At 35.9% G+C, this 23708-nt stretch overlaps 3 protein-coding genes and 2 non-coding genes across 6 annotated transcripts in view; 3 read left to right on the forward strand and 2 right to left on the reverse strand.

Moving 5' to 3' along the window:
- LOC117578065 (variant-silencing SET domain-containing protein) overlaps positions 1–16185 on the forward strand; it is an 82553-nt gene extending 66368 nt beyond the window's left edge. The window contains exons 1-4 of one of the 2 annotated variants that reach the window (XM_034263204.2): positions 7514–7844; positions 7922–8400; positions 8478–8603; positions 15783–16185. In XM_034263204.2, the coding sequence (XP_034119095.1) occupies positions 7545–7844; positions 7922–8400; positions 8478–8603; positions 15783–16185 (1308 nt within the window). In that variant the 5' untranslated portion in view covers positions 7514–7544. Of the gene's footprint in view, positions 1–7513; positions 7845–7921; positions 8401–8477; positions 8604–15782 lie in introns of those variants that run through there. The other variant, XM_034263205.2, reaches the window with a different exon arrangement.
- LOC117569727 (scoloptoxin SSD14) overlaps positions 1–23708 on the reverse strand; it is a 170665-nt gene that overhangs the window by 80321 nt on the left and 66636 nt on the right. The gene's annotated exons all lie outside the window — the stretch shown is intronic.
- On the reverse strand, positions 6775–6846 carry Trnat-cgu (transfer RNA threonine (anticodon CGU)). The gene has a single exon. It is a non-coding gene; the product is annotated as a tRNA-Thr (tRNA).
- On the forward strand, positions 7068–7139 carry Trnap-cgg (transfer RNA proline (anticodon CGG)). The gene has a single exon. It is a non-coding gene; the product is annotated as a tRNA-Pro (tRNA).
- On the forward strand, positions 16201–18587 carry LOC117578066 (mediator of RNA polymerase II transcription subunit 30-like). Its single transcript, XM_052007824.1, has one exon. The coding sequence runs from the start codon at positions 16201–16203 to the stop codon at positions 16498–16500; it is 300 nt and encodes a 99-aa protein (XP_051863784.1). The 3' UTR covers positions 16501–18587.

Raw genomic sequence — 23708 nt, forward strand, 5'->3', positions numbered from 1 at the left:
AAGCAGGAGTTAGAGCAGGAAGGCGTCTTAACTTTTTCCTTGTCGCGCAACATGTTTGCCATTTGCCTTTGCTCCCCTCCTTCTCAACACCCACCCCATTCCACCTATCACTTGACTAACAGTTTCGTGCACTGCTTTGGTGACCACTCTCTCTGTCTCTTTCGCTCTCGGTCTCTTCTCCTTTGCTCTGTGCAAAGTCTTCGTTTGCATTTTTATGGCATAAAAATTAAAAATGAATTTTGATTGTTTTTGTTCGTTGTTGTCGTCTTCTCAGTTACTGCTTCTTCTTCTTCTTCGTGCCTTGTTAATTTTTTTTTATTGTATTGTGCCATTGTTTTTAGTTTTTTTTTGTTTTGGTTGTTTTTCATTTTCCATATCGCGCACTTGACTTTTTTTTCGTATTCCTTCATTGTTGCTTGTAATTTGTTTTTGTTTTGTTCTTTTTGGTCTTTTTCCTGTACGTTGTTGTTGTTGCGTTTTTCCGCTCTTTTGTTTTGCTTAAGTTTGTTGTAATTTTTTTTTTATTTTTTAATTTGTGAGCGGAAACCTTGCATGGTCAAAGGACATTGAAATTGAACTTTTTCACGTGTTTTTCTCTCTTTTTATTTATTTATTTTTTTACTTCTTTTTAGATTGCAGCTAAATTTTAAAGCTGGCCAAGGTCTTAGGAATAAATAGTTTTTTAAACTGAATAATTTATTTGAAAGTGCAGAAATAAGTTAAAAGATAAATTTTTTTTTAAAGACTACAAAAATAATAAATTCTATAATTTTATGCTTACAAAATGATCAAAAATATGTAAATAAAAATTTCCATTATTACAAAATATGTTTTAAAAATTTTATGTTTTCTAAAATTATTAAAAATATGCATATAAAAAATTCCAAAATTACAAAATATGTTTTACAAATTATAAGCTTTCTAAAATTATTAAAAATATACATATAAAAAATTCCAAAATTACAAAATATGTTTTAAAAATTTCATGCTTTCTAAAATTATCAAAAATATGAAAATAAAAATTTCCCAAAATACAAAAAATGATTGAAAAATTCCATGCTAAATATTTTCTGAGAATTTAAATTCAAACATTCGACAATAAGATGAAATATTTTCTCAGAATTTATTTTCATATTAATTTTTATTTATTTCTTTCTCATTATTTATTTTCATTTCTCAATTGTTGCTTGACAATTTATTAAATATAAAAAAATGTACATTTTTCTTATTAAATCATCGACACAATTGTCATCAAAGAATAAAGAATAAAGTGTGAATTACGGAATTTGTTTTGTGTGTAATTTTTGATCGCTCAGTTGATTATTTTCCATAATTTTTCGCATCAATTTTCGCGTTGCGTTTGCGTGCGCAAATTTAATTTATGTGATTTTTGTGCGCCAATGCAAATTTACGCAACTCGCAACTCAGACAGACAGACAGACAGAAAAGGGCAGGTGTTGCAGGGGGAGGCAGGTGACAGGCAGTCTGTGGGCGTGGCCTTTGCACGCTCAGCACGTTTATTCGCACTTAATTCGCACTTTTTGACACCTTTCGCGGTGTCCGTCAGTTGCACGAAGCCCAAAACCAAAAATAAACAAATTGCGTTTGCCAGAGCAGCCTCCCCAACTTTACCTCTCTCTCTCTCTCTCTCTCTGTCTCTCTTTGCACTCTCTTTTATGGCCAGTGCAACAGTGTTGCCAGAATCTCTGGAGCAAAAATTGCTGGATTTCAGAAAAAAATTGCTAAAAATTATACAAAAAATAGCCAACAAAATTGCTAAATATTTTAAATGACATTATACATCAAGTTTGTACATTTTTAATTCATTTAAGAATAAAATCTTGAAATTAAAAATAAAAAAACAGGATTTCGTATTTTTATGATTTTGTTAAAGTGTTAACAAATATTACACTTGAAATGCAGTTAACTTTTCAAGTCAGTGAACTCAAGTAGCTCATATAATCGAACCACTTGGTTAAAAACATGCCCCGATTTAATTGCAAACTGTTAATCGCAATTTTTGCAGTGAATGACAAAAGGAATACATAATAAAAAGGATTTAAGTAAAATAGCTAAAATTGCCAAAAGAGAAATACAAAGTTGCTGAATTTGTAGCTAATAGCATTTTTAAGTTTAAAAGTTGCAAATTAACTAAAGCAACTAAATTGCAACTTCACAGTTTCACAATTTCACAATTTGTATTTAGCTAATGAGTGAACGAACTAAGTTCGCACATGAACTATAAACAGAATCGAACTATCATGCAAATTTTTGTGAGTAAACCTCAAAATACATCCTATCGGTAAAAGAGCTATCGTAACTTTTTAAAAAGTTCCAAAAGTGGCCGAAGCTTTGAAAAAAAAACGCTAGATTTCTAGCTAATAGCATTTGCAGTTTCAAAATAGCTAGATCTAGCAATAAATGAGCTAAAATGGCAACACTGCAGTGCAACGCTGTCAGCAACATAATGTGCTTTCGAACGGCGCGAAAAATTATGCAAAATAAATTAATTACCAATTAAGGGTGAGAAATTGTACGGTAAGGGTTGGGAGGCTGAAGCGGGCGGAAGCTGCAGCAGCCAGCCACTTCAAAAGAGAGAGAGAGAGAAAGGGAGAGAGAGTGTTGGGGCTCCCGATTTGCAGCTGTTGCAGGCATATGCAGCATTTAGCTGTGCAACAAGGGGTTGTAAGGGTTGGGTGGAGGTTGAGGGGGTGGTGGGGCAGCTGCCAAACGAGGGCTGCTTGGCATAGCCGTAACGCGTTTGTCACATGAGCCTTGGCCACTAATTAGTGTCATTAAATGCGCTCCACATGACGACATGCGACAACATTTGCCATATTCCAACCTCACCCCTTAACCCCCAACCCTTCGAGAGGGTGCACAACCCCGATGCATAAAACATGACACAAAATTGCAGCAGTGGAACCTTGTCGCAAGTCGTAAACCAAATAAATAAACCATAAACATAACTGACCACAAAATCAACTTAATTTCAGACTACAGGCGCTACTTCAGACCATAATAGTTCTACTTACCCACTCTATGGGAGAGGGGTAAGGGGTTGGGGGTAGGGGTAGCAAGCGACAGTTTCTTATAACCAAAGTCACTTCCGTTAACTTGCGTGCAAACCTGTAATTTTCCCTCTTTCCGCAATTGGGGTTAAAAAGGGTTTAAACCCCTCGTTGTCCCCCCCCCCATCTTCCCCTTCACCTCTTTTGACAACCCCTAACCACATGCATATGCATAATTATAGAGCCGGAACCGAAAAACGTTACGAAACGCAAACGCAAACGCTTCTTAAGCTCACAATTCTGTTTTTTTTTTCTTTCTTTTGTTTTGTCGGATGCACAGAGGGCTGGACGGCATCCGCTTAGCAAACTAAACTGTGAAAATGCCGCAGGCCAACCTTTAGGGGTTGGGGGTGGCAGAGAAAGAGAGAGAGGGAGAGAGAAAGGGGTTGCTTGCTCTTTTAACTCGCAGTCGAAATTTGAATATTGATTGGCTGTAATGAGCGCACTAGCCGCACAATTAGTTTGCCCCTCTCTCGGTATCGGTGTCGCTTCCGTTTAACCCTCCCCTTGACCCCCTCTCTTGGCCAGTGTTGGTAAAGGCTTAACTGCTCTGAAAGTGGGCAAGTTTCAACGAAAGTTTTAACAGCAATTATTTATCAAATGCGTCGCTATTCAATAAGTAATTATAGTATTTTTACAACTTGGCATTTAACAAATTCAATTTACTATGAACATATTCTAAAAGTGAATTTAATTAGTTATAACAATGAAAAGTTTATGCAAAATAAATTTCAAAAATTGTATATTAAAGCCATTCAATTCTCTCTATAATATTTATTAGTATTTTATACACAGAAACAAAAAAAGTTTTAAAATCAAGATCAAGAAGATTTATTCTGAAATCAAGATTGAAAATTTACAAAGAATCCTAAAATCTACTTTTTCATCAAGAATAAAGTATTCTTGAAGAAAGATTTTAATCAAGAAGGTGTATTCTTAAATCAAGGCCAAAAATCAACTAAACAAGTAAGAAAGCTACAATCGAATGTACTCGACTGTGAGATACCCTCTACCCATTTTGAATAAAAGCAATATATTTTGCGGTATTATTCTCAAAATATACCGAATATACTGCAAAAAATACTAAAAATATACCAAATTGTATATGTGGTATATCGGCACAATATACCAGATTGTCGGCCAAAGCAACTCAGACCCCTAGTAAGTAGGCGTTTTTGCCCATACAAAAGTATTTCTTTAATAACTTCCACAATTTTTGTCTGATCGCAACCAAATTTTCAGGGATCATAACTACTATAGTTATTACTGTATATACTAAAATTCGTAACTCTAGCTTTAAAATTACGCTGGTTATTCGATTTTTTTGATTTGCAGGGGCGGAAGTGGGCGTGGCAAAAATTTAAAACAAACTTGATCTGCGTGCAAACATAACAAATGCTGTCGAAAAAAAAATTATAGCTCTATCTCTTATAGTCTCTGAGATCTAGGTGTTCATACGGACAGACGGACAGACGGACGGACGGACAGACGGACAGACGGACATGGCTATATCGTCTCGGCTGTTGACGCTGATCAAGAATATATATACTTTATAGTGTCGGAGATGCCTCCTTCTACCTGTTACATACATTTCCTGCCGGCACAAAGTTATAATACCCTTCTACCCTATGGGTAGCGGGTATAAAAATTATAGCTCTATCTCTTATAGTCTCTGAGATCTAGGTGTTCATACGGACAGACGGACAGACGGACGGACGGACAGACGGACAGACGGACATGGCTATATCGTCTCGGCTGTTGACGCTGATCAAGAATATATATACTTTATAGTGTCGGAGATGCCTCCTTCTACCTGTTACATACATTTCCTGCCGGCACAAAGTTATAATACCCTTCTACCCTATGGGTAGCGGGTATAAAAATATGAAATCTACTTTTTAATCAAGTATAAAATATTCTTAAAGAAAGATTTTAATCAAGAAGATTTATTCTGAAATCAAGATTGAAAATTTACAAAGAATCCTAAAATCTACTTTTTAATCGAGAATAAAATATTATTAAAGAAAGATTTGAATCAAGAAGATTTATTCTGAAATCAAGATTAAAAATTTACAAAGAATCTTAGAATCGACTTTTTAATCTCAAATAAAATAATGTTGAAGAAAGATTTTAATCAAGAATATTTATTCTAAAATTAAGATTGAAAATTTACAACAAAGCTGAAATCTACTTTTTAATCTCAAATAAAACTTTCTTGAATAAAGATTTTAATCTTAAAATAAAATGTTTTTAATCTTAAAATGCAATTTTAGCATAAAATTCTAGATTTCAAATTTTTTTAACCTAAAAATCTTCAAGTTTATTCTTTTTAAGATTTTGTTCAATCTAGATTTGTTTCTCTCTGTGTAGGGTATCCGAAAGTCGTTGTTAATGATGCGCTAATAGCATTATTTGCAGTCTAATTAAATAATTAAAAAATTGAGGTATTTTGCATACTTAAAGCGATCGCTATGGAATGGCGGAATGGAACGCCAAATGAAATGGAATGAAACAATGCAGTCAAATCGTCGTCGGCTCAAATCGCTGGGAAAATCTATTCAAAAATTGCATGCAAATTGAAAAGCGCTATTTTTTGGGGGAAGGGGGGGAAATAGAAAAACGCAAGTGGGGGGAAAATGTAATGCATAAATTAATTGAGATCGCCCATCCGCCCACAGAGAGAGAGAACTATGAATGCTGAATGAATGCGCTGTCGCCGATAAAATGCGGCATGTGGCAATGCCCCAGCAGAGCTTGCCACACAGACAGAAGCTATTGAATTGCATTGTGTTGCATGTGGCATGGCCAATGCCAAATGCCAAATGCCAAATGAAATGCGAATATGAAAACGTTGCCGGCGTTTAGCATTCAATTCATTTTGTCTAAACTAAATAACAATGCACTGTGTGGCATGCAACTTCTCTCTCTCTCTCTCCGCTGTCCAACGAAAAAAGTTGTTAGCTGACTTGGTCAGTGTGATTGTTTGGTTTGGTCGGCGTTAAATTTACATAAATTGATTTGATTGAATTTTTATGAGGCCCTCTCATGCCGCATGCCGCATGTTGCATGCCGCAGGCCGTCGAACAGTTGATGAGTTTTTGACACTGCTGCCCAGGCGACTCTCGACGTCTAATTAAAGTCATTGCCAGCAGCTGCATGAGCAGTTGCCTCTTTCCCCTCCCGCTTGCCACATGCCACAGCCACAGTATGTGTGCCCCCAAGGCCATCGGGTCACAGTTGGCGCTACATGGCGCCGCTTAATGCGGTGCATTTGCCCATAGACGACGACGACGTCGCAGACAACCAACAACCAACATCGACAGCGACAGCGACATATCGACATCGACATCGACACATGCCACATGCCACCACTGCCCCAGCAGCGTTTTTGGGGTTTCGCCCTGTGCATGGGGAAAAACGGGAAAATTTGCAACAAACTAAGTATTTAGCGCTTTGCTTTTTGGCCTCAATTGTTTTGGGCTCTCTCGCTTGTGGCATGCCACACCACACCAGGCCATGCCATGCCAATGCCAATTTGTCATAAATCTCGTTATTTTAAATCGTTGTTGCCATTCTCTCTCTCTTTCTCTTTCTTCCTTGCACTGTTATCGTAACCGAGCTGCTGCAGTCAGCAAATTGCAACGTCATGTTCACAAAAAAAAAAAAAAAAAAACGTAAAAAGAGTGCAAAAAAATTGTACATCTGCCTCCTGTGAGGTTTGAACTCACGACCCCTGGTTTACGAGACCAGTGCTCTACCACTGAGCTAAAGAGGCCAGCTGTCAAACGCATGTCACTTAAAACAGCCATGACAAGGAAGGACTCCAAGACAAAAGCCTAGAACGCCCACGCGCACACTCAGCGCTCAACGATCTCAAAGCTCAAAGCTAAAACTGTGTCTTTGCAAATTCTTTGTGTTGAGATCGTGTCAAGGTCGAGAGTCGAGATATTTGCCAGCTGGCATTTAGGTTGTGTTTATGGCGGCCACGCAGACATCGGCTCGTTGGTCTAGTGGTATGATTCTCGCTTCGGGTGCGAGAGGTCCCGGGTTCAACTCCCGGACGAGCCCGCTTCTCAATCCAATTTTTTCTTTTTTTTTTTTTTTGCTATTTAATCATTTTAAAACACATATTTTTTTAGCATTTGCAGTTCTATAAGTTATTTTCAATAACTAGAGACTGCTTAATTTATATGGCTCCTGTTTTTGGCTTGTGCATTTGTGTGTTGACATATTTTAGTGCGTCACCCAAAAGTATGCTACACAAAAATTGCATTGGCAAAATGTGATTTGCAAAAGCGCCGCCGTCTGTTAGTAGCATTGCTCAACACTGCCATGTGGCAGCTGCTAAATGCCGTTATGTTAAATCGTTGTCGAACACTTGAGTTGTGACGCTTTTCGTTTTCCTATTTATTTACGAATATTTGTGTGTTTTTGTGAGAGCAGCGTGTAGCTTTGCGTTTTTTTATTGTGGCCATGTCGTTCTATCCTATTAATTTCGATTATACATACACTGGCCACGAGATAGATTGCATAGATTTTCGTTGCAAGGATCATTTCATTGCGCCCGTAATACTCACAAATGAAACGTTCGATGGCATTGAAGTCTCGGAGTTGCCATGCAGTGACCACAACAACAACAACAACAACAGCAATAGCAATAGCAATAAGCGCTTTTGCAGCGAGAACAAACGCAAAGAGTTAAACAGGAACTGGGTGAAAAGAGCAACGCCTTCGATCTACGAAGACTATTTTCAGAGCATCAGTCAGCTTAATGTATAAAGCACGCTTTGCAATAAGAAGAAGCAGCAGCAGTATAACTAATATCTCTCTCTCTTTCTCGCACGTTGCAGATGATGACTATGGATATAACTAAAACTGAACCCGGACTTGTCGGGCTTACATCCAATCAACAGCAGCAGCAGCAGCAACAACAACAGCAGCAGCAGCAGCAGCAATCGGCCGGCAACATGAACAACAACGGGCAGAACAACAACAATGGGCAAAACAATAACAACAATGGTCTAAGCAATGGCAATGTTGTTGTCAACAATAACAACAACAACAACAATACCAACAACAACAATAACAACAACAGCAATGTGCAGAGCATCGCTGCGGCGGCGAACAACAACAACAACAACAACAATGGCAGCCAACTGTGCGCCGGCTGTGGCAAGCACATCCAAGACCGTTATTTGTTGCGCGCCCTCGACATGCTGTGGCACGAGGATTGCCTCAAATGCGGCTGCTGTGATTGTCGCCTCGGCGAAGTCGGCTCCACGCTCTACACCAAGGGCAATCTAATGCTCTGCAAACGCGACTACTTGAGGTATATTTTTGCATTATTTGTATATTTGTATTCATTGAATTGCACTTAATTGCATTGAATTCTTCTCTTCTGTGCAGATTATTTGGCAACACGGGCTACTGTGCCGCATGCAGCAAAGTCATTCCAGCCTTCGAGATGGTGATGCGAGCCCGCACCAATGTCTATCATCTGGAGTGCTTTGCGTGCCAGCAATGCAATCATAGGTGAGTTTTTGAAGCAGCTATATAACATAGATTTAAGCTAAGCTAAGTGGAGGTCTTCATTCTAGATTACTATAGCAGCTATATAACATAGATCTAAGCTATAATAGTGGAGGTCTTCATTTTAGTTTACTATAACAGTTATATAACATAGATCTAAGCTATAGACAATCAACTGCTTTTTAAGCTATAATAGTGGAAGTCTTCATTCTAGTTTACTATTTTGTATCAGCTATCTAAAATTATGCTTTTTAAACATCTTTTATCATCAATTGTAACTGACTGCTATGATAGTTTTGTATAGCTGCTTACTAAGCGTTTGTGCTGTCCGTTGAGGATTGTTCTAGCTCACTTTGTTTAATTTCTTAATTTCACCTTGCTTCTGTTTTAATAGACCGCTAACAGTTTGCTGTTAAGCTTGCCGATCGCTGTTAAGCAACTGTTTGTAGTTGGCTGCTATGAAAGTTTTGTAGCTGTCTGCTATGTGATAATGCGTTATCACTTTGGTCTGCTAAAAGTTTGTGCTGTCCGTTGATGTTTAGTGCAGCAACTTTTATCACAACAAACATTGCTACTACATTTCATAATTTCATAGTGTTGTTATTAAGATAATCTTCAAGATCAAGACAATCACAGACAAACAGCTTTCTATTAAGCTTCCCATTCACTTAAGCAAATGTTTGCAGCTGATTGTTATGAAAGTTTTGAAGCTGCCTGCTAAAACGTGTCAATCGATTATGCTGCTAAGTGTGATTTTCTATCCTATTCATTATTACCTTGGTGTTATAAACATTAAATTTTATAGTTAATGTCCGACTAACTATTATCTTAAATTTGAAAGTTTGCAAATCTGGTTCTAAAAGAGTTGTTTGTTAGCAATTGCTATTGATAATTTTAGTGCAATATGCAACTGATTTCTTAACGAATACCTGATGCTAAATGTGAGGCAATTGCGCATTTTTTATGGGCCATTTGGCTATCAACAGCAACAACAACAACAACAACTTAGGAACACACGCACTTGCCTCGAGAAATCCCTTTTTAATCTTTGGCCAATAAACATGGCCGAAATGGCACTTAGAATTTTATTATTATGCACAAACATCAGCAATAACAACAACAAATTGACATCATTTACAAGCTGGTTGTCGTCGCCAAAAGGGGAGAGAGAGTGGGTGGGTGGTGGGAAAGCAGGGTAGAAAACGGAAAGCGAGGGGAAAGAAGTGAAGTCAACCCCTTTAGTGCCATTGGATTTCTATGAAAACCGCATAAATTTCCGTGGCATATTTGATTCCATCTCTTCTTAACCCTTTGGGGTGCCATCAAGTGGCAACTTGCCGATTGCCGAAGCCGAAGTTGAAGCGCATTTGGTTTTTCGTTCTGCGTTGTGCCAAAATTTATTGCATTTGGCCAATTTCTGGAATGTCACTCTGGAGAGTTTTAAAGTTCTCTCTCGGACAATATATATTTATATATGTATGAAGTTTTACTCGTTTTTTTTTGGCTTGCTGTTGGTCTTGCTTTCTTTCATTTTGGTGCCCTTTGCATTAATAATGCCGCCTCAGTCGTGCCACATGCCACATGCCCCCACATGCTGCACAACGAATCGCATTAAATATTAAAAATGCCGCCACACGGCATTGGCCATACACCAAAAAATATTGAAATAAATGTTAAAACATATTGGCATATTGTTAAAAATCGCAGTTCCCCTTCCCCTTCCATTCTCCTCTCCCCTTTCATGCGCTGCTTTTGTTTGGCATTGTCGAAAATTGGCTTTAAAAATGTAACAGCAACGGGCAGCGGGGCTGTGGCCGAAGTTTGGGGCAACTCTTGTGGCATGTGTTGCAGCTGCAGCTGCAACTGCAGCGACTAGTTAACAATTGAAATATATATAGCGAGCGTTTATTCAAATTTTTGTAAATTATTTTAATTCACGCTAGAACTAATTTCATTTTTTATGCTAATTAAAAGTTGTGAAATATTCAAATTTACTTTGGTCAGAGTTTATTTAGTTGTAGCGTCTACTGCATAAATTAAAAATCCAGAAAAATAATACAGCTTTTTATTATTTTTACAGAATGCAATACCAACATATTTGTATCTATATTTTCAAATTTCATTATTCATTATTTTATTATATTTCTCAATTGTATTTCCAGAAAGTTGCGAATTTCACAGAATTCTAATTTTTCGCTTTGCTTTGAGCTAAACTTGCCGATCTTCTGGCTGTTAAGCTGTAGCTGAATGCTATGAAACTGTTCTAGCTGCCTGCTATGTCATAATGCGATACAATAATGATCTGCTAAAAGTTTATACTGTCCGTTGATGCTTGTTCTAACTTAATTTATTTTATTTCACTTCGCTTTGCTGCTACTTGTGTTAAACTTGCCAATCGCTTGACTGTTAAGTCTGTAGCTGAATGCTATATAACTGTTCTAGCTGCCTGCTATGGGATAATGCGCTACAATAGTGTTCTGTTTACTGTTCGGTGATGATTGTTCTAAGTTCATTCACTTCGCTTTGCTGCTACTTCTGTTAAACTTGCCAATCGCTTGACTGTTAAGTCTGTAGCTGGCTGCTATGAAACTGTTATAGCTGCCTGCTATGTAATCATGCGCTCTAGTAGTTGCGCGCTAAATGTTTGGGCTCTCCATTGATGCTTTCTTTAACTCATTTTGTTGTATTCCATTGCGATTATCTGCTATTTTAACAGACTGGTAATAGATTGCTGATCACTTTACTGTTAAGCTGTAGCTGGCTGTTATGAAAGTGATTGTGAGTTATAAAAGCTATCTGCTTAATGTTCTTCAACTTCATTTGTTTCATTTCACTTTGCTATGCTGTTACTTCAACAGACTGCGAACAGTTTTTTGTTATTCTTGTCGATCGCTTGACTATTAAGCAACTGTCTGAAGCTGGCTGCTATGAGAGTGATGTAGCTGCCTGCTATGTGATAATGCGCTATCAAAGTGACCTGCTAAATACATCTCCCTTCCTTGTTGCAGCAACTTTAATCGTCACAATCATTGCAACAGACAAAAATATACAACTCGTTGTTCGTTGCCCGTTGAGGCTAATCAATTTTTTACGTAAATTAATTCAATTGCCGAAAAAGTCATTGAGGCGTGGCCGCATCGCCAGCGGGCAACTCTTGCAACGATTTTTGCAATTGTTGTTGTGTTGTGTGTTTGGTCGCACATTTCACATTAAAAATGCGGGCCTTCACTTGCCACACACTGAAAGTCGCTTTGCATGTTTTTCTTTTTTCTTTTTTGTGTTTTTTTTTGTATTTACTTTTTACTTTTTTTTATTGTTGAGGTAAAGTGCATCAAATTTGTTGTTGTTGCTGCGTTTTTTATTTTTATGTTGTTGGTGAAAAGTTTGCATAATTTCCTGTCGCCAGCATCGATGACGTCGTCGTCGTCAGTTGAGTGGCAGCAACGCAATGGGAAGGGGAAGGGGAAGTGGAGGGCCAGCGGAGCGCGAAGTTTGCCAGCGAATCTTGTGCTGGAGACAGCGAGAGACAGAGAGAAAGAGTAGGAGTGAGAGGGACAAGAACAACGTGCGCCATTTTTGCAATTTTTGTATTTCCTGTTGACAATTTGTTGTTGGTCTTCGCTGCCCGGATGTGCGAGTTCCACACACACACACATACACACACACACACACATGTCTGATGATGTGGTGTGCATGTCACAGGTGCGTTCAATGCCAAAAAAGTTTGTTTGTTGCTTTTTTGCGTTGTCCATACTTTGTTGACTCGACTCATTTTTTGTTGTTTTGGTAGATAAACAAAGCGTTTTTCATGTAGACGACACACACCCACACATACATGCAGGCACACTCAATATGCCACGCCTCCTCATACACACACACACACACACTCCCATTTGTAGTCAGTCCGTCAATCGATTTGCTGCTGCAACGCTGCTGGCAGCCAAAAAATCAAAAATACAACGAGAAGAAAAAGAAAGAAAGAAAAACGTTGACGTAAATCAAAAGCCAAATTTCATATCCGCTGTAAGTCTGCTGTAAGCTGCTTTACCCCTGCCCCACCCACCCCGGACACTGCTCCACCCCTGGGGTACACTTCTCTCTCCCTCCTACTCCAACTTTTCTTCTCTCTCTCTCTTTCGCTCGCTTGCTGCCACAGATGGGGCAGCATGTAGTACTTGTCAAACACACAAATGATGTTGCACTAGAAAAGGCGTCAGCAATGACGACAATGCCAACAAGCTGGACTTTCAACTAGCAAACAAAAAGTAAATGATATAGATAATAATTTAGTTTAATTATTAAGTTTAACTGCTTTATCGAGTGTTTCATTTATGATTAGTTTAAGCTGTCTTTCTGTTTGCTAGCAGATTACTGATTTAATCAAGACAAAATTCTATAAATCTAAAGATAAGAAAGAAAGAATATTCATACTTTCGAAGGCTCAAAAAAGTATGCTATGAAATTTTAATTTGTTTTTGTACTGTTTTTATGGAGCCACATTTTTGACAATGGGAAAATATAAATAGGGATTTTTTGTTTAATATTTTCGCAAGATTACTTTGACTAAGCCTCAAAATTTGTACTTCTATTGAGTTTAGTATTGTGGAGATGAAGTTAAAGCAGCGATTAGTATTGCTAATAAAATAATGTAAGGTACTTAAAATATATGTTTTTAAAAGTATATATATAACTGTTAATAGAATAATGTAACCTGATGCAAAATATAACTTTACAAATATTAAGTAAAACAAGTAAAAAAGCTACAGTACAAAAAATACCATATACTAAAAATATACTAATTAAAATACCGCAAACATTCTAATATATCGATGTCTATATTTGGTATATTGATGTGGATGTAGACCAAATACTAAAAATATACTAATTAAAATACCGCAAACATTCTAATATGTATATCGATATCAATATTTGGTATATTGCCACAAAATACCAAAAATATATCGATGGCTTTATTGATAAGTCACATTCAAAATATTCTAAAATATATTAAATTAAAATCCCGCAAAAATACTAAAATAAACCAATGACTACATTTGGTATATTAAAGTAGTCCTTCATTTAAAATATTCTAAAATATTTTATTGTAATCAAAAATACCACACAAATTCTAAAATATGCTATATTTGGTATAGTGATGTAGTCCCTAATTCAAAATATACCATAACGCGCAAAACATACCAGATTTCAGTATAGATTTCAGCTTCATCAGGTGTACAAATGATGTTGTATGTCAGTATATATGTATATAGGTAATATTCAAACAAAATTTATTTGCAAAACAACTTTAAAGATATTAAACACACAAGTAAAAACATAACTGAAAATATAAAAGAAATATTAATCAATATATTTATTCAAATGAACTGTAGAAAAATATGAAACTAAAAGCTTTATTTATTAAGTTAGTGTATTCTCTAGGTCGGCTAGCATTGTCTTCAACTCTTGGCGACGCTTTTTCTTGTTTGCCTTGTAATGCGAACTGTGCTCATATTGGGGAAACTGTTGCGGAGGCATCGCAACTTTTGCCATGTGTGGGATGGATGCACTCTGGGTGTTTGCTCGTTCTTGTCATCCTTGCACAGGTGCTAACATAAATATTTTGACAAAGGGCTTCAAGTTGCAGCCAAACACAGAGTGGAAGAGAGGCAGAGAGGAAGAGATAGGGAGAGGAAGAGCGAAAGCGACTTCATTTGCAATCGGTTGAATGCACTGCACTCCACTGAAGCGGAACTTGGGAGTAAACCCGTCTACTGCTGTTCCTCTTCCTGTGCTCTTCTCTCTCTTTGGTTTTTTTTTTTTTTTTTTTTGACTTGGCTTGGCCAGATCTCTGTGCAGCATTTCCTGACATTGCAGCGACATTTTCAAATGCTTATCTGACTTCCTTTGCCACTGCCACAGAGCGTATATTGTGTGTCCTTTAGCTTGTCTTCAGCTGGACTCCTTTTGTTTCTGACAACTCGGGAGTTTGCCTCAAACAGTTGCCAGTTACCTGTTGTCAATTGACGTCTTTGTTTGTTGGCTTGACTCGCCTCCCTTTCGCTTTTGCTCGCTGGTTTAAGCATCTGGAAAAATCGTTTCCAGTTGCCAGTTCCTGTTGCTCCACAGCGTTCGTCAACTTGCTGCCAACTTGGAAAAACTCTTTCACAGCAATTGTGCTCAATTGTGTAATACAACATCATTTAAAGCTAGAGGCTAATGATTGCACTCTTTTTATTTAATCTGTTCTTGTTTTAGATTTGTATAAACAATATTAAAGCGATGAAGCTAAAAAGATTAAGTTGATATATGAAATTTTATTTAGGAATACATTTGTATAACTATCTCATTTTTTAGAATATTGATCAATCAATGAAGATTTGTCGAGGCGCCTGGCTTTAAAAAGTAAACTTGAAATGCGTCCTTAAGAACTGTTCCCTGATAAATGAAATTGCTTTGTTCTCCGCTCAACTCCATTTGTTTTTACAATTTCCGTGCCAAATTTAGGCACACAACGGTTGCTAAAAACGGTCACACTTAAATTTGTGGAACATTCGAAAAAAACATTTGTTTAGCACATCATTTATTTCGTTCATTTGGGAGCAGAGCTATAGTAACTTTCTTCAACATAGTATTTGATTAACTCGCAAGCATTTTATGCATTATGGTATGAGCAATTATTAAGGAAGAAAATCGGAGCTTATTAGGATATTATTAAATTTTGTTGTACTTTATATTTAAGATAGTTTTAATGATATTTAGAATTGTTTAGACAGAAAAGCATACAAGTTTACTTAGTTGAATATTTAGAGCTATTTCACTCAATTGCACTTAATAAATATTATATATAATATTTATATGAAACTAGTTATAACATATATGTATATTTATATGATTATATTGGGGTATCCTTAAACTTTGTAGTTTCTTGGCAATGCACATACTTCATTATAATACTTCTTTAATATACAAATTCGGTATATTTTGTACACTATGGCAATTTCGAGTGTAGTATATTGATATATTAAATCATCCGGTATATTTTAGTATGTTTTTTGGTATATTTGTCGAATGTGGTTTTATTGCAAGCTTTCTCATTTGATAAAAGTACGGAAAGATTAAAAGATTAAGAAAACTTTGTCGACTTCCAGAAAACTTGACTAACTTTTGTGTTCTTCTTTGCAGATTCTGCGTTGGCGATCGCTTCTATCTGTGTGAGAACAAGATACTCTGCGAATACGATTACGAGGAGCGTCTGGTGTTCGCCTCCATGGCCAATCATCCGATGCTCAAGCGTCACGTCTCCTCCCTGGGCCAAGGCTCGCCCACCGGAGCAGCGGGCGCGCAAGGAGCTGCCGGCGGTCTGCTGGGCGGCGGTCCCGGGGGCGGCGGTGGCGCTGTCAATGGCGGAGGCGGTGGTGGCATGGTGAATGGTCCGCGCACTCCGGGCGATCACAACAACAACAACGGGCCACAGACACCGACTGGCGGCGGCGGCGGAGGCGGCGTTGGATCACCGTTTGCAGCTGCCGCAGCGGCTGCAGCTGCCGCCGCGCATATGAAGAATCAACTGGGGGCGTCCAGCTAAAATAAAGCCCTGGGCATGAGCAGCAGCAGCAGCAGCGTTGGCGGTGGCGGTGGCAATGGCAATGGGAATGGCAACGCTGGTCAGCAGTTTTATGGCTCAGCTGGCTTTGGGTTGCATCATCAGCAGCAGCAACAACAGCAGCAGCAACAGCAGCATCACCAACAGCAGCAGCAGCAGCAGCTCATGGGCTTGGGCATGGGTATGGGAATGGGCGTGGGCATGGGCGTGGGCGTCGGTGGAGTGGGAGGCGGTGGCGGTGGCAGCGTCGGAAGCGGCTGCAAACGCTATCAGCGAAAGTTTTACAATCGCAACTAAATCGCCCCCGTCGAGAATCAAGACAAGCAACCACGATATAGTTATCGACTTATCGATATATAAATATATATATATAGTATATATGAAGTACTCAGATTGTTTGTGTAGTTATGCCTAAAAATGTAAAACCATAAAATGTTCGTTTCGCTTTGACTGAGTTAAAGTTTCTTAGTTTATAATTGAATATGTTCTCATTTCTCTCACATACACATCAAATCTTACCTATAACTACTTACTACTATGTATGTATATCCTATATGCTACACGACTATATAAACAGCATATAAGTTCTCTCTCACACACAAACGAAAATAAAAAACAATGTTCATTGAATCCATTTAACAATGGAAGCGACAATATGCAACTTTAACTTTATTTTTCTCTCACTTTGAACACATGTAAATATTTTGCTTGCAACAAACACAAAATACAAATATTAGTTAATATGCAAATAACAAATATTGTTACATTTTAAAGATACCAATTTTTTTTTTTTTTTTTTTTTGTTATCTTTTAAGTCACGCATCACCGCTTTGTATATCGAAATCGATATATAAATAAACACATTTATATAAACTATACATAAATATAAATATACATTTTTTTTTCGTAATTTTTATTTTTTACGCTCGAAGCGTGCGGTGCCAAATCTAATTCAAAGCAGTGCCAAAAAAAAAAAAAAAGAATGCGGCATAAAAATTCAAATTTACATGAGAAGAAAATGTAACTTTTTCAAATGGTTTTACTTATTATTTAATATGTTTATTTCGGAAACGAAAACGAAGAAAACGGAAATAACTTTGTAATAATTGTTAAACATCCCCACCGACCAATATACATAAACAATTATATATATATGTTTTTTTTTTATAATTTTTAGTTTCTTTTATTTATGTGTCGTTTGCTTTTAATTTATCACCATTTGGAATCGAAAGCCGCCAGATGTAAAAGTGTAAAGTGTGTAAGCAACGCAGATTCATTGGCATTTTGTTAATGTGTAAATAACTATATTTAATCATTTTCTATATGTGTACAATAAACGATTAATTTTCGCGTTCATTTTGAAGTCTGTTAGAGCCACATTGTTGATTATTATTTAAGTTTAATTAGTGCGCGAGGCTAAAAGATCATCATCATCAACAACAACAACAAATCATCAACTCTATTTTTTTTGACTAAATGTAAAAAAAAAAACAAGAAAAAATTAAAAAAAAAAGTAAAATAGAAAACAAATAAGTGAATTATATAAGAAAAATGAAGATACGTGTATAAAACAAAAAATGAAACTAGTTACAATATAAATGTATTTATTAATATGATATAAACCCAATTTTTTTTTTTATTATCATTATTATTATTCAATATGCATATTTAATGTCAGCACTCATGCGATTCCATTTAATCTATAAATATTACAAGAGCTAAGCGTTAAATTAAATACAAAAAATACAAAAATTTTCACAAAACAAAAAAAAAAGATTAATAAACTAGCAAAAATATTAATGTGTAAAACCAATAAACAAAAAAAAAAGCATAACAAATTTAATCTTGTAAGCAGTGAAAAGAAAAAACCAAAGTGTGGATAAGCAAAAAATATATATATATAAAAAAAAAAAAAAAAAATACGAAAAAATAAAATAAAAAGAAAAAGAAAACTATTCAAGATGTATGCATTAATTACATTATATATGATATATGATATAAAAATACCAACCTACGTCTATAATCATAAATATAACTAGTATGTTAAATCAATGTAAAATGCATAAGCAAAGATTTTTTTTATTGCGCAACGTATAGAATCAAAACAAAACGTAAATATTTAAATATAAATATAAATATAAATACAAATATATATATATGTATATTAAATATTTAAGATACGCATACAATGATATAGTACCGATTAGAATGGCATGAACATGAAGAAGAAGAAGAATGCGCAGTGTTGCGATCAATTCTAGATAAACGCAAAACAAAACCAGAAAAAAAATCAAAAACTGACAAAAAAATAAAAACAACAAAGAGAAGAACAAAAACAAAACAAACAAAAAACACAACAACAACAAAAAAAAAACACATAAAAACCAATCAAACATAAAAATAAATGTAATTAACAAACATTTGAAAACAAAACGGATTTTGAAATTGGATTTTGGGAATGAATGTGGCAAAAACCACTTCGAGGTGGATTTTAGAATGGGATTATAATCGTCGGTGACTTCAAAAGCTGTGAAGGCTTTTGTTATTGAAAGAGATCTTAATTTTGAACTACATTAATGTCGTTTAGGATAAGTGCATCAATAAGTTGAGCTGCTTTTTAGAGTACTTCTTTCTCTAATCAATATTCTTGTTCTAAACAATAACTCCAAAATAATTTTATTGCCATTTTGCTTCAATTTGTGTAGTATAACTTATTCATCGGATGTTGAGCATCAATATGTCGTTTAGTGGCCTCAACTATTCCTGTGAGTTTTTTAATTTTGGGAATGAACGTGGCAAAAACCACTTCGAGAAGGTGGATTTTAGAATGGGATTATAATCGTTGGTGACTTCAAAAGCTGTGAAGACTTTTGTTATTGGAAGAGATCTTAATTTTGAACTACATTAATGTCGTTTAGGATAAGTGCATCAATAAGTTGAACTGCTTTTTAGAGTACTTCTTTCTCTAATCAATATTATTGTGTAAAACAACTTTTTCGATGTAATTCTATTACTCTTCTGCTTCTATTTTTGCAGCTTAATTTATTCATGAGATGTTAGGCACCAACATCTCGCTTAATAGCCCCAACTATTGCCGTTAATGTGTTAATTTTGTGAATAAAATAATAAAATAAATAAATAAAGCACTTGGTAAAGGTGGATTATAGAAAGGGATTGCAATAATTAGTGAGTACGAAATGCTGTTAAGAAACTTTATGATATTTATGGGAAAAACAGTTGGAAAAGAGTTCTACTTGTAACTGCAATAATGTCGTTTAGGAAAAGAGCATCAATAATTTGATCTGATTGTTAGAGTACTGGTGTTGAATAACTTTCCCGAAATAATTTTACTGCTAATCTGCCTCAATTCTTACAGCTCAACTTATTCATGAGAGGTAAGGCACTGATATTTCGTTTAATCGCATCAATTGTTGCCGTTAAGTGAATATAACGTAAAACAAAACTTCTTTTTCGTATTTAAATAAGAAATAATGATAATTTGAGAACTTGAATATGAAATATGAAGACTGCAAGGCTCAGTAGCTGAATTTATCGTTGTTAGATTTAAGAATTGTTAAAGTAAGAACAGAAAATTTAATGGTTCTTATATTTGAAACACTTTATTTGAATAACAAGAAAATGGGTACAGATTAATTTGACCTTTTCTACTTAAACGTATTAAGCATATCAAACTAAAGCTTATCTAAGATTACAAATTTTTATGGAAAATGTATAACTGCATTAATGTCGTTTAGGATAAATGCATTAACCAGTTAAGCTGTTTTTAGCTGCTATTAATATTCATGTGTTGAACAACTTTTCCGAAATAATTCTATTGCCATTCTACCTCAATTTGTGTAGTTCAACTTATTCATGAAGTGTTAGGCCAAAAATATTTCGCTTAATAGCTTCAATTGTGGCTGTTAAGTGAATATAACGTATAACAAAACTTCCTTTAAGTATTTTAATATGAAATAATGACAATATGAGAACTTAAACATGAAATATGAAGACTGCAAAGCTCAGTAGCTGAATATAACGTTGTTAGATTTAAGAATTGTTAAAGAAAATTTTAATTTCTTTATACTTGAAACACTTTGAATAATGGGTAAAGATTAGTTTACTCTTTTCTACTTAAAATTATGTATTTTATTCAATTTTTTTTATATTTCATTTGACATTTCTGAAGCAAAGATAGAGAAAGTTAATTTAAAATTAGTGTTCAAGTTTTTAATACCTTCATTCCTCTTTAATATAAATTTTTAAACTTTGAAGTACCCAGCGATTCAGCTGGGAGTCGTCAACATTATCCCGAGCTGAGCTGTATGACAGATGATGCATATGGCATGCGGCATGCGGCATGTGGCATGTGGCATGTCGCTTTCAACATTCATACTCTTTGTGTGTATGAATCGAACTTAAACTCAATTGCAGCTGCTCTTGTTGTTGCTGTTGCTGTCAATTGGCGTTTTGTCTGGCTCGTTGTGCTTGACATTTGTTGACTCTTTCGCTTTGACAGCCATTAATCACGGCATTGTTGTTGCCAATTTCAAATCCACACGCAGACAGGCAACGGAGGGACACAGACTGATAAATGATGCCTCATATTTTGGGAGCTGGTTGCAATTGAAATAATAAAACGTTATCACCCCAACCTCCCTCTCTCTCTCTGCTTCTCTTACTATTTTTGGGCCCATTGATTAATGAAACTTTAAAAGCGAACACGCGTCCTTGTTGTTGGAAGTAGCTATTGAGCTTTTGTCTGCTTTTTGAGCGGATGCGCGCAACTAAAACGACCGCAAAACTTTTCGATAAGCGATCTCATCTACTTGTATAGCAAAGTTTTTGGCGTCTTATTGGTTTCACTTCGAGACGCTGCTGCAGGCCATAACAATAAAAGTCATTTATAGATTTCGATTTTGCCTCGCATATGTGGTGGTTTCCCTCCCTTCCCCGCCTCACCCTTCACCACACTTCTCTCCCAGAGGGAGACACAACTTTGACGTTGCATAGTTTTAGGCTGCTTATCAGCACTTTTGTTTTATTGTATGCGGCTGCTGCGGCGGCGGCTTCTGCGTCTGCTGTTGGCTTGAGGTTTGCCTCGGGGATGAGTCCACACAGCGGTGGGGCAGAGGGGAAGGGGGTGTGCGTCGTTTGTGCCTCGCCTTTTGTTTCGATGCTGGTGTCATAATCAGTATAATGCTTATGAAAATGTCTTTTGTGCCAGTTTCGCTTATCAGCAGAATGTCCTTTTGTTTATGGCCCCGTCGCGTCGCTTCTCTTTGCTTCGTCCTGTGTCGCCGCTTTCATCAGAATCTATAAAAGTACAAGTAATGTTTCAATTTCGCACGCTTGCCTCATTTACTGTGTGTCAATCACAAAATATTCTATGAAAAATATAACAAATCAACAAAATAAATGCACTGCGCAAAACGGGTGATGAAATAAAGAAGTGAAGATTTGAAATAAGAAGGAAAATTTTCTGTATTTAAGCATTACATTAAAGAAAAAGCATTTATAGGAACCTAGTATAGATTTACGTACAAAAAACTCATCAAATTTGCATATTTCAAATGATATTCTTGGCTCATCTTGAGCGACATTAAATTAAATGAAAATTCTCTGATTGGACTTGATTTTGAAGTTTATGTTTTAGTTTCATTTAAGTTTAATAATAGAAAACTATTTAAAAACTAAATTATTGCTTTCTATTTATTTGAATTCTATGTACATTGCTTATAAATCAGTGGTAGAATTGTCATGTTAAGTTTATAATATGGTAAAGTAAAGTAAAACAACTAAAAAATCTACATTCGAGGATGCTCGACTGTTAATTACTCGCTATATATTTTGTGTAACAGCAAAATAGTGTGGTATATTCTTAATATACCACAAAATACTAAAATATACCGAATGTTTGGTATATTGATATATAACCTCATAGAACAATTACTATAGAGTGCAAAATATACCAAAAAAGAATTTCTTGCGTTTTTGCCAAACAAAAGAATTAATTTAAATAACTGCTTCTTTTATCAGATCGCATAAGAATATATATATACTTTATAGGGCCGGAGATGACTTGTTACATACATTTTCTACAGGCACAAAGTTCTAATACCCGTCTCACTTTTGGGTAGCAGTTATAAAAATAATAGTTAAATGTTCGATTGCTATTTCGATATTGTTTTTATTTTGAATCATGTCCACTTCTGAGTTTACTTATTTTGCATTAATTTCACTTAAATCTTTCAGAAAAAAAATCAAGAAAAAGTGTGCACTCGTTATTAAAAGAAGTTTTAAACTTACTATCTCGATCTTGTCGAATTCAGTTCTAAGCTCACATATTTAATAACTAATTAAATTGTATACATCACTGGTAAAATCTTCAATTTAAATAGCAAAACCAAAAAACAAAGCATAATACTGCAGAACTACAAAAAAATTTATTTTTAAAGCAAACCAAATAAAGAAAAAACTCCGAGTGCACATAAAATATAATGAGCCCCAGAGGTGGCTCCAAATGCTGAATGCTGAGCAAGATTGGCATTTTTAACTACAGATCAGAAAGTCAGTTGAGAACAACAACTCATGCTTTGCATTTGTGACTTCTTCTCAACCCTGTGCAGAGGCAACAACAACAACAACAGGAATAATAAACAAGCAAACCAACAAACAAGCAAGTCGAGGGATGGAACAACAGTGTCAAGTGTCCATCGTTTTAATTTAAAATAAACAAAAGCATTGTTCAAGCAATTAAAGCCATAATTATTATGATTATGGGGCTGCCATGCTGCGCTCCTCAGTGGCACAATCGTCAAATCCTTAATACGCAACCCCGAACCCTTTTGGCCAGGTGCAGGGCAGAGAGAGTGAGAGAACTAGAGAGGGGAGAGGAAGGGAGAACACTTGACAAATTCCGCGCTGCCGCCGCATGCTTAATTAAATGAGTTTGCGCACAACTCTTTTCATGTTTTAATTACACAAATACTCGGCATAACTTAGCTGCCTTCTGCCTTCAGCTTTTTGCCTTTGGCTTTGACTTTGCTTTGACAACAATCGCCAAATGCAATAAGAAACTGAAGAGCTGAAGAGTGATAAAAATATGCATAAGCTAGAAATTTTGTCTAAGCTTACGGCATTTGCTTTTGCTTTTGTAATGCGAGCAACTTCAAAGCGAGAATGTTCTCAAATTTCAACTTGCCTCATTCTCACATTCTCATCCTCGTTCTCATCCTCATTTTCATTCTCATTATCTTTGTCTTTGTCTCTCTATTCTCACACACTCGCATAACTCTTCACGAAATTATTTGTTTAATTAGCTCAGCTCCAAAATTTACTTTCAGCTAATCAAAACCAAACATTAAATGCCTTGAATGAGAAAATAAAACTATTTTTTGGATGTGTTTTTATTTTCTATATACAATATTTACAAGTATGTAACTTATAACAATAATTGAGAAGACAACTTATTTTTACCAAAGTTTTCTAGATGTGCACTTTAA

Source organism: Drosophila albomicans, chromosome X, assembly GCF_009650485.2.
Source record: "Drosophila albomicans strain 15112-1751.03 chromosome X, ASM965048v2, whole genome shotgun sequence".
NCBI classification, from domain to species: Eukaryota; Metazoa; Arthropoda; class Insecta; order Diptera; family Drosophilidae; genus Drosophila; species Drosophila albomicans.

What these genes read in the sequence shown, in the direction of transcription:
- LOC117578066 (XM_052007824.1), top strand. Translation starts at nt 16,201, where the DNA reads ATGAGCAGCAGCAGCAGCAGCGTTGGCGGTGGCGGTGGCAATGGCAAT.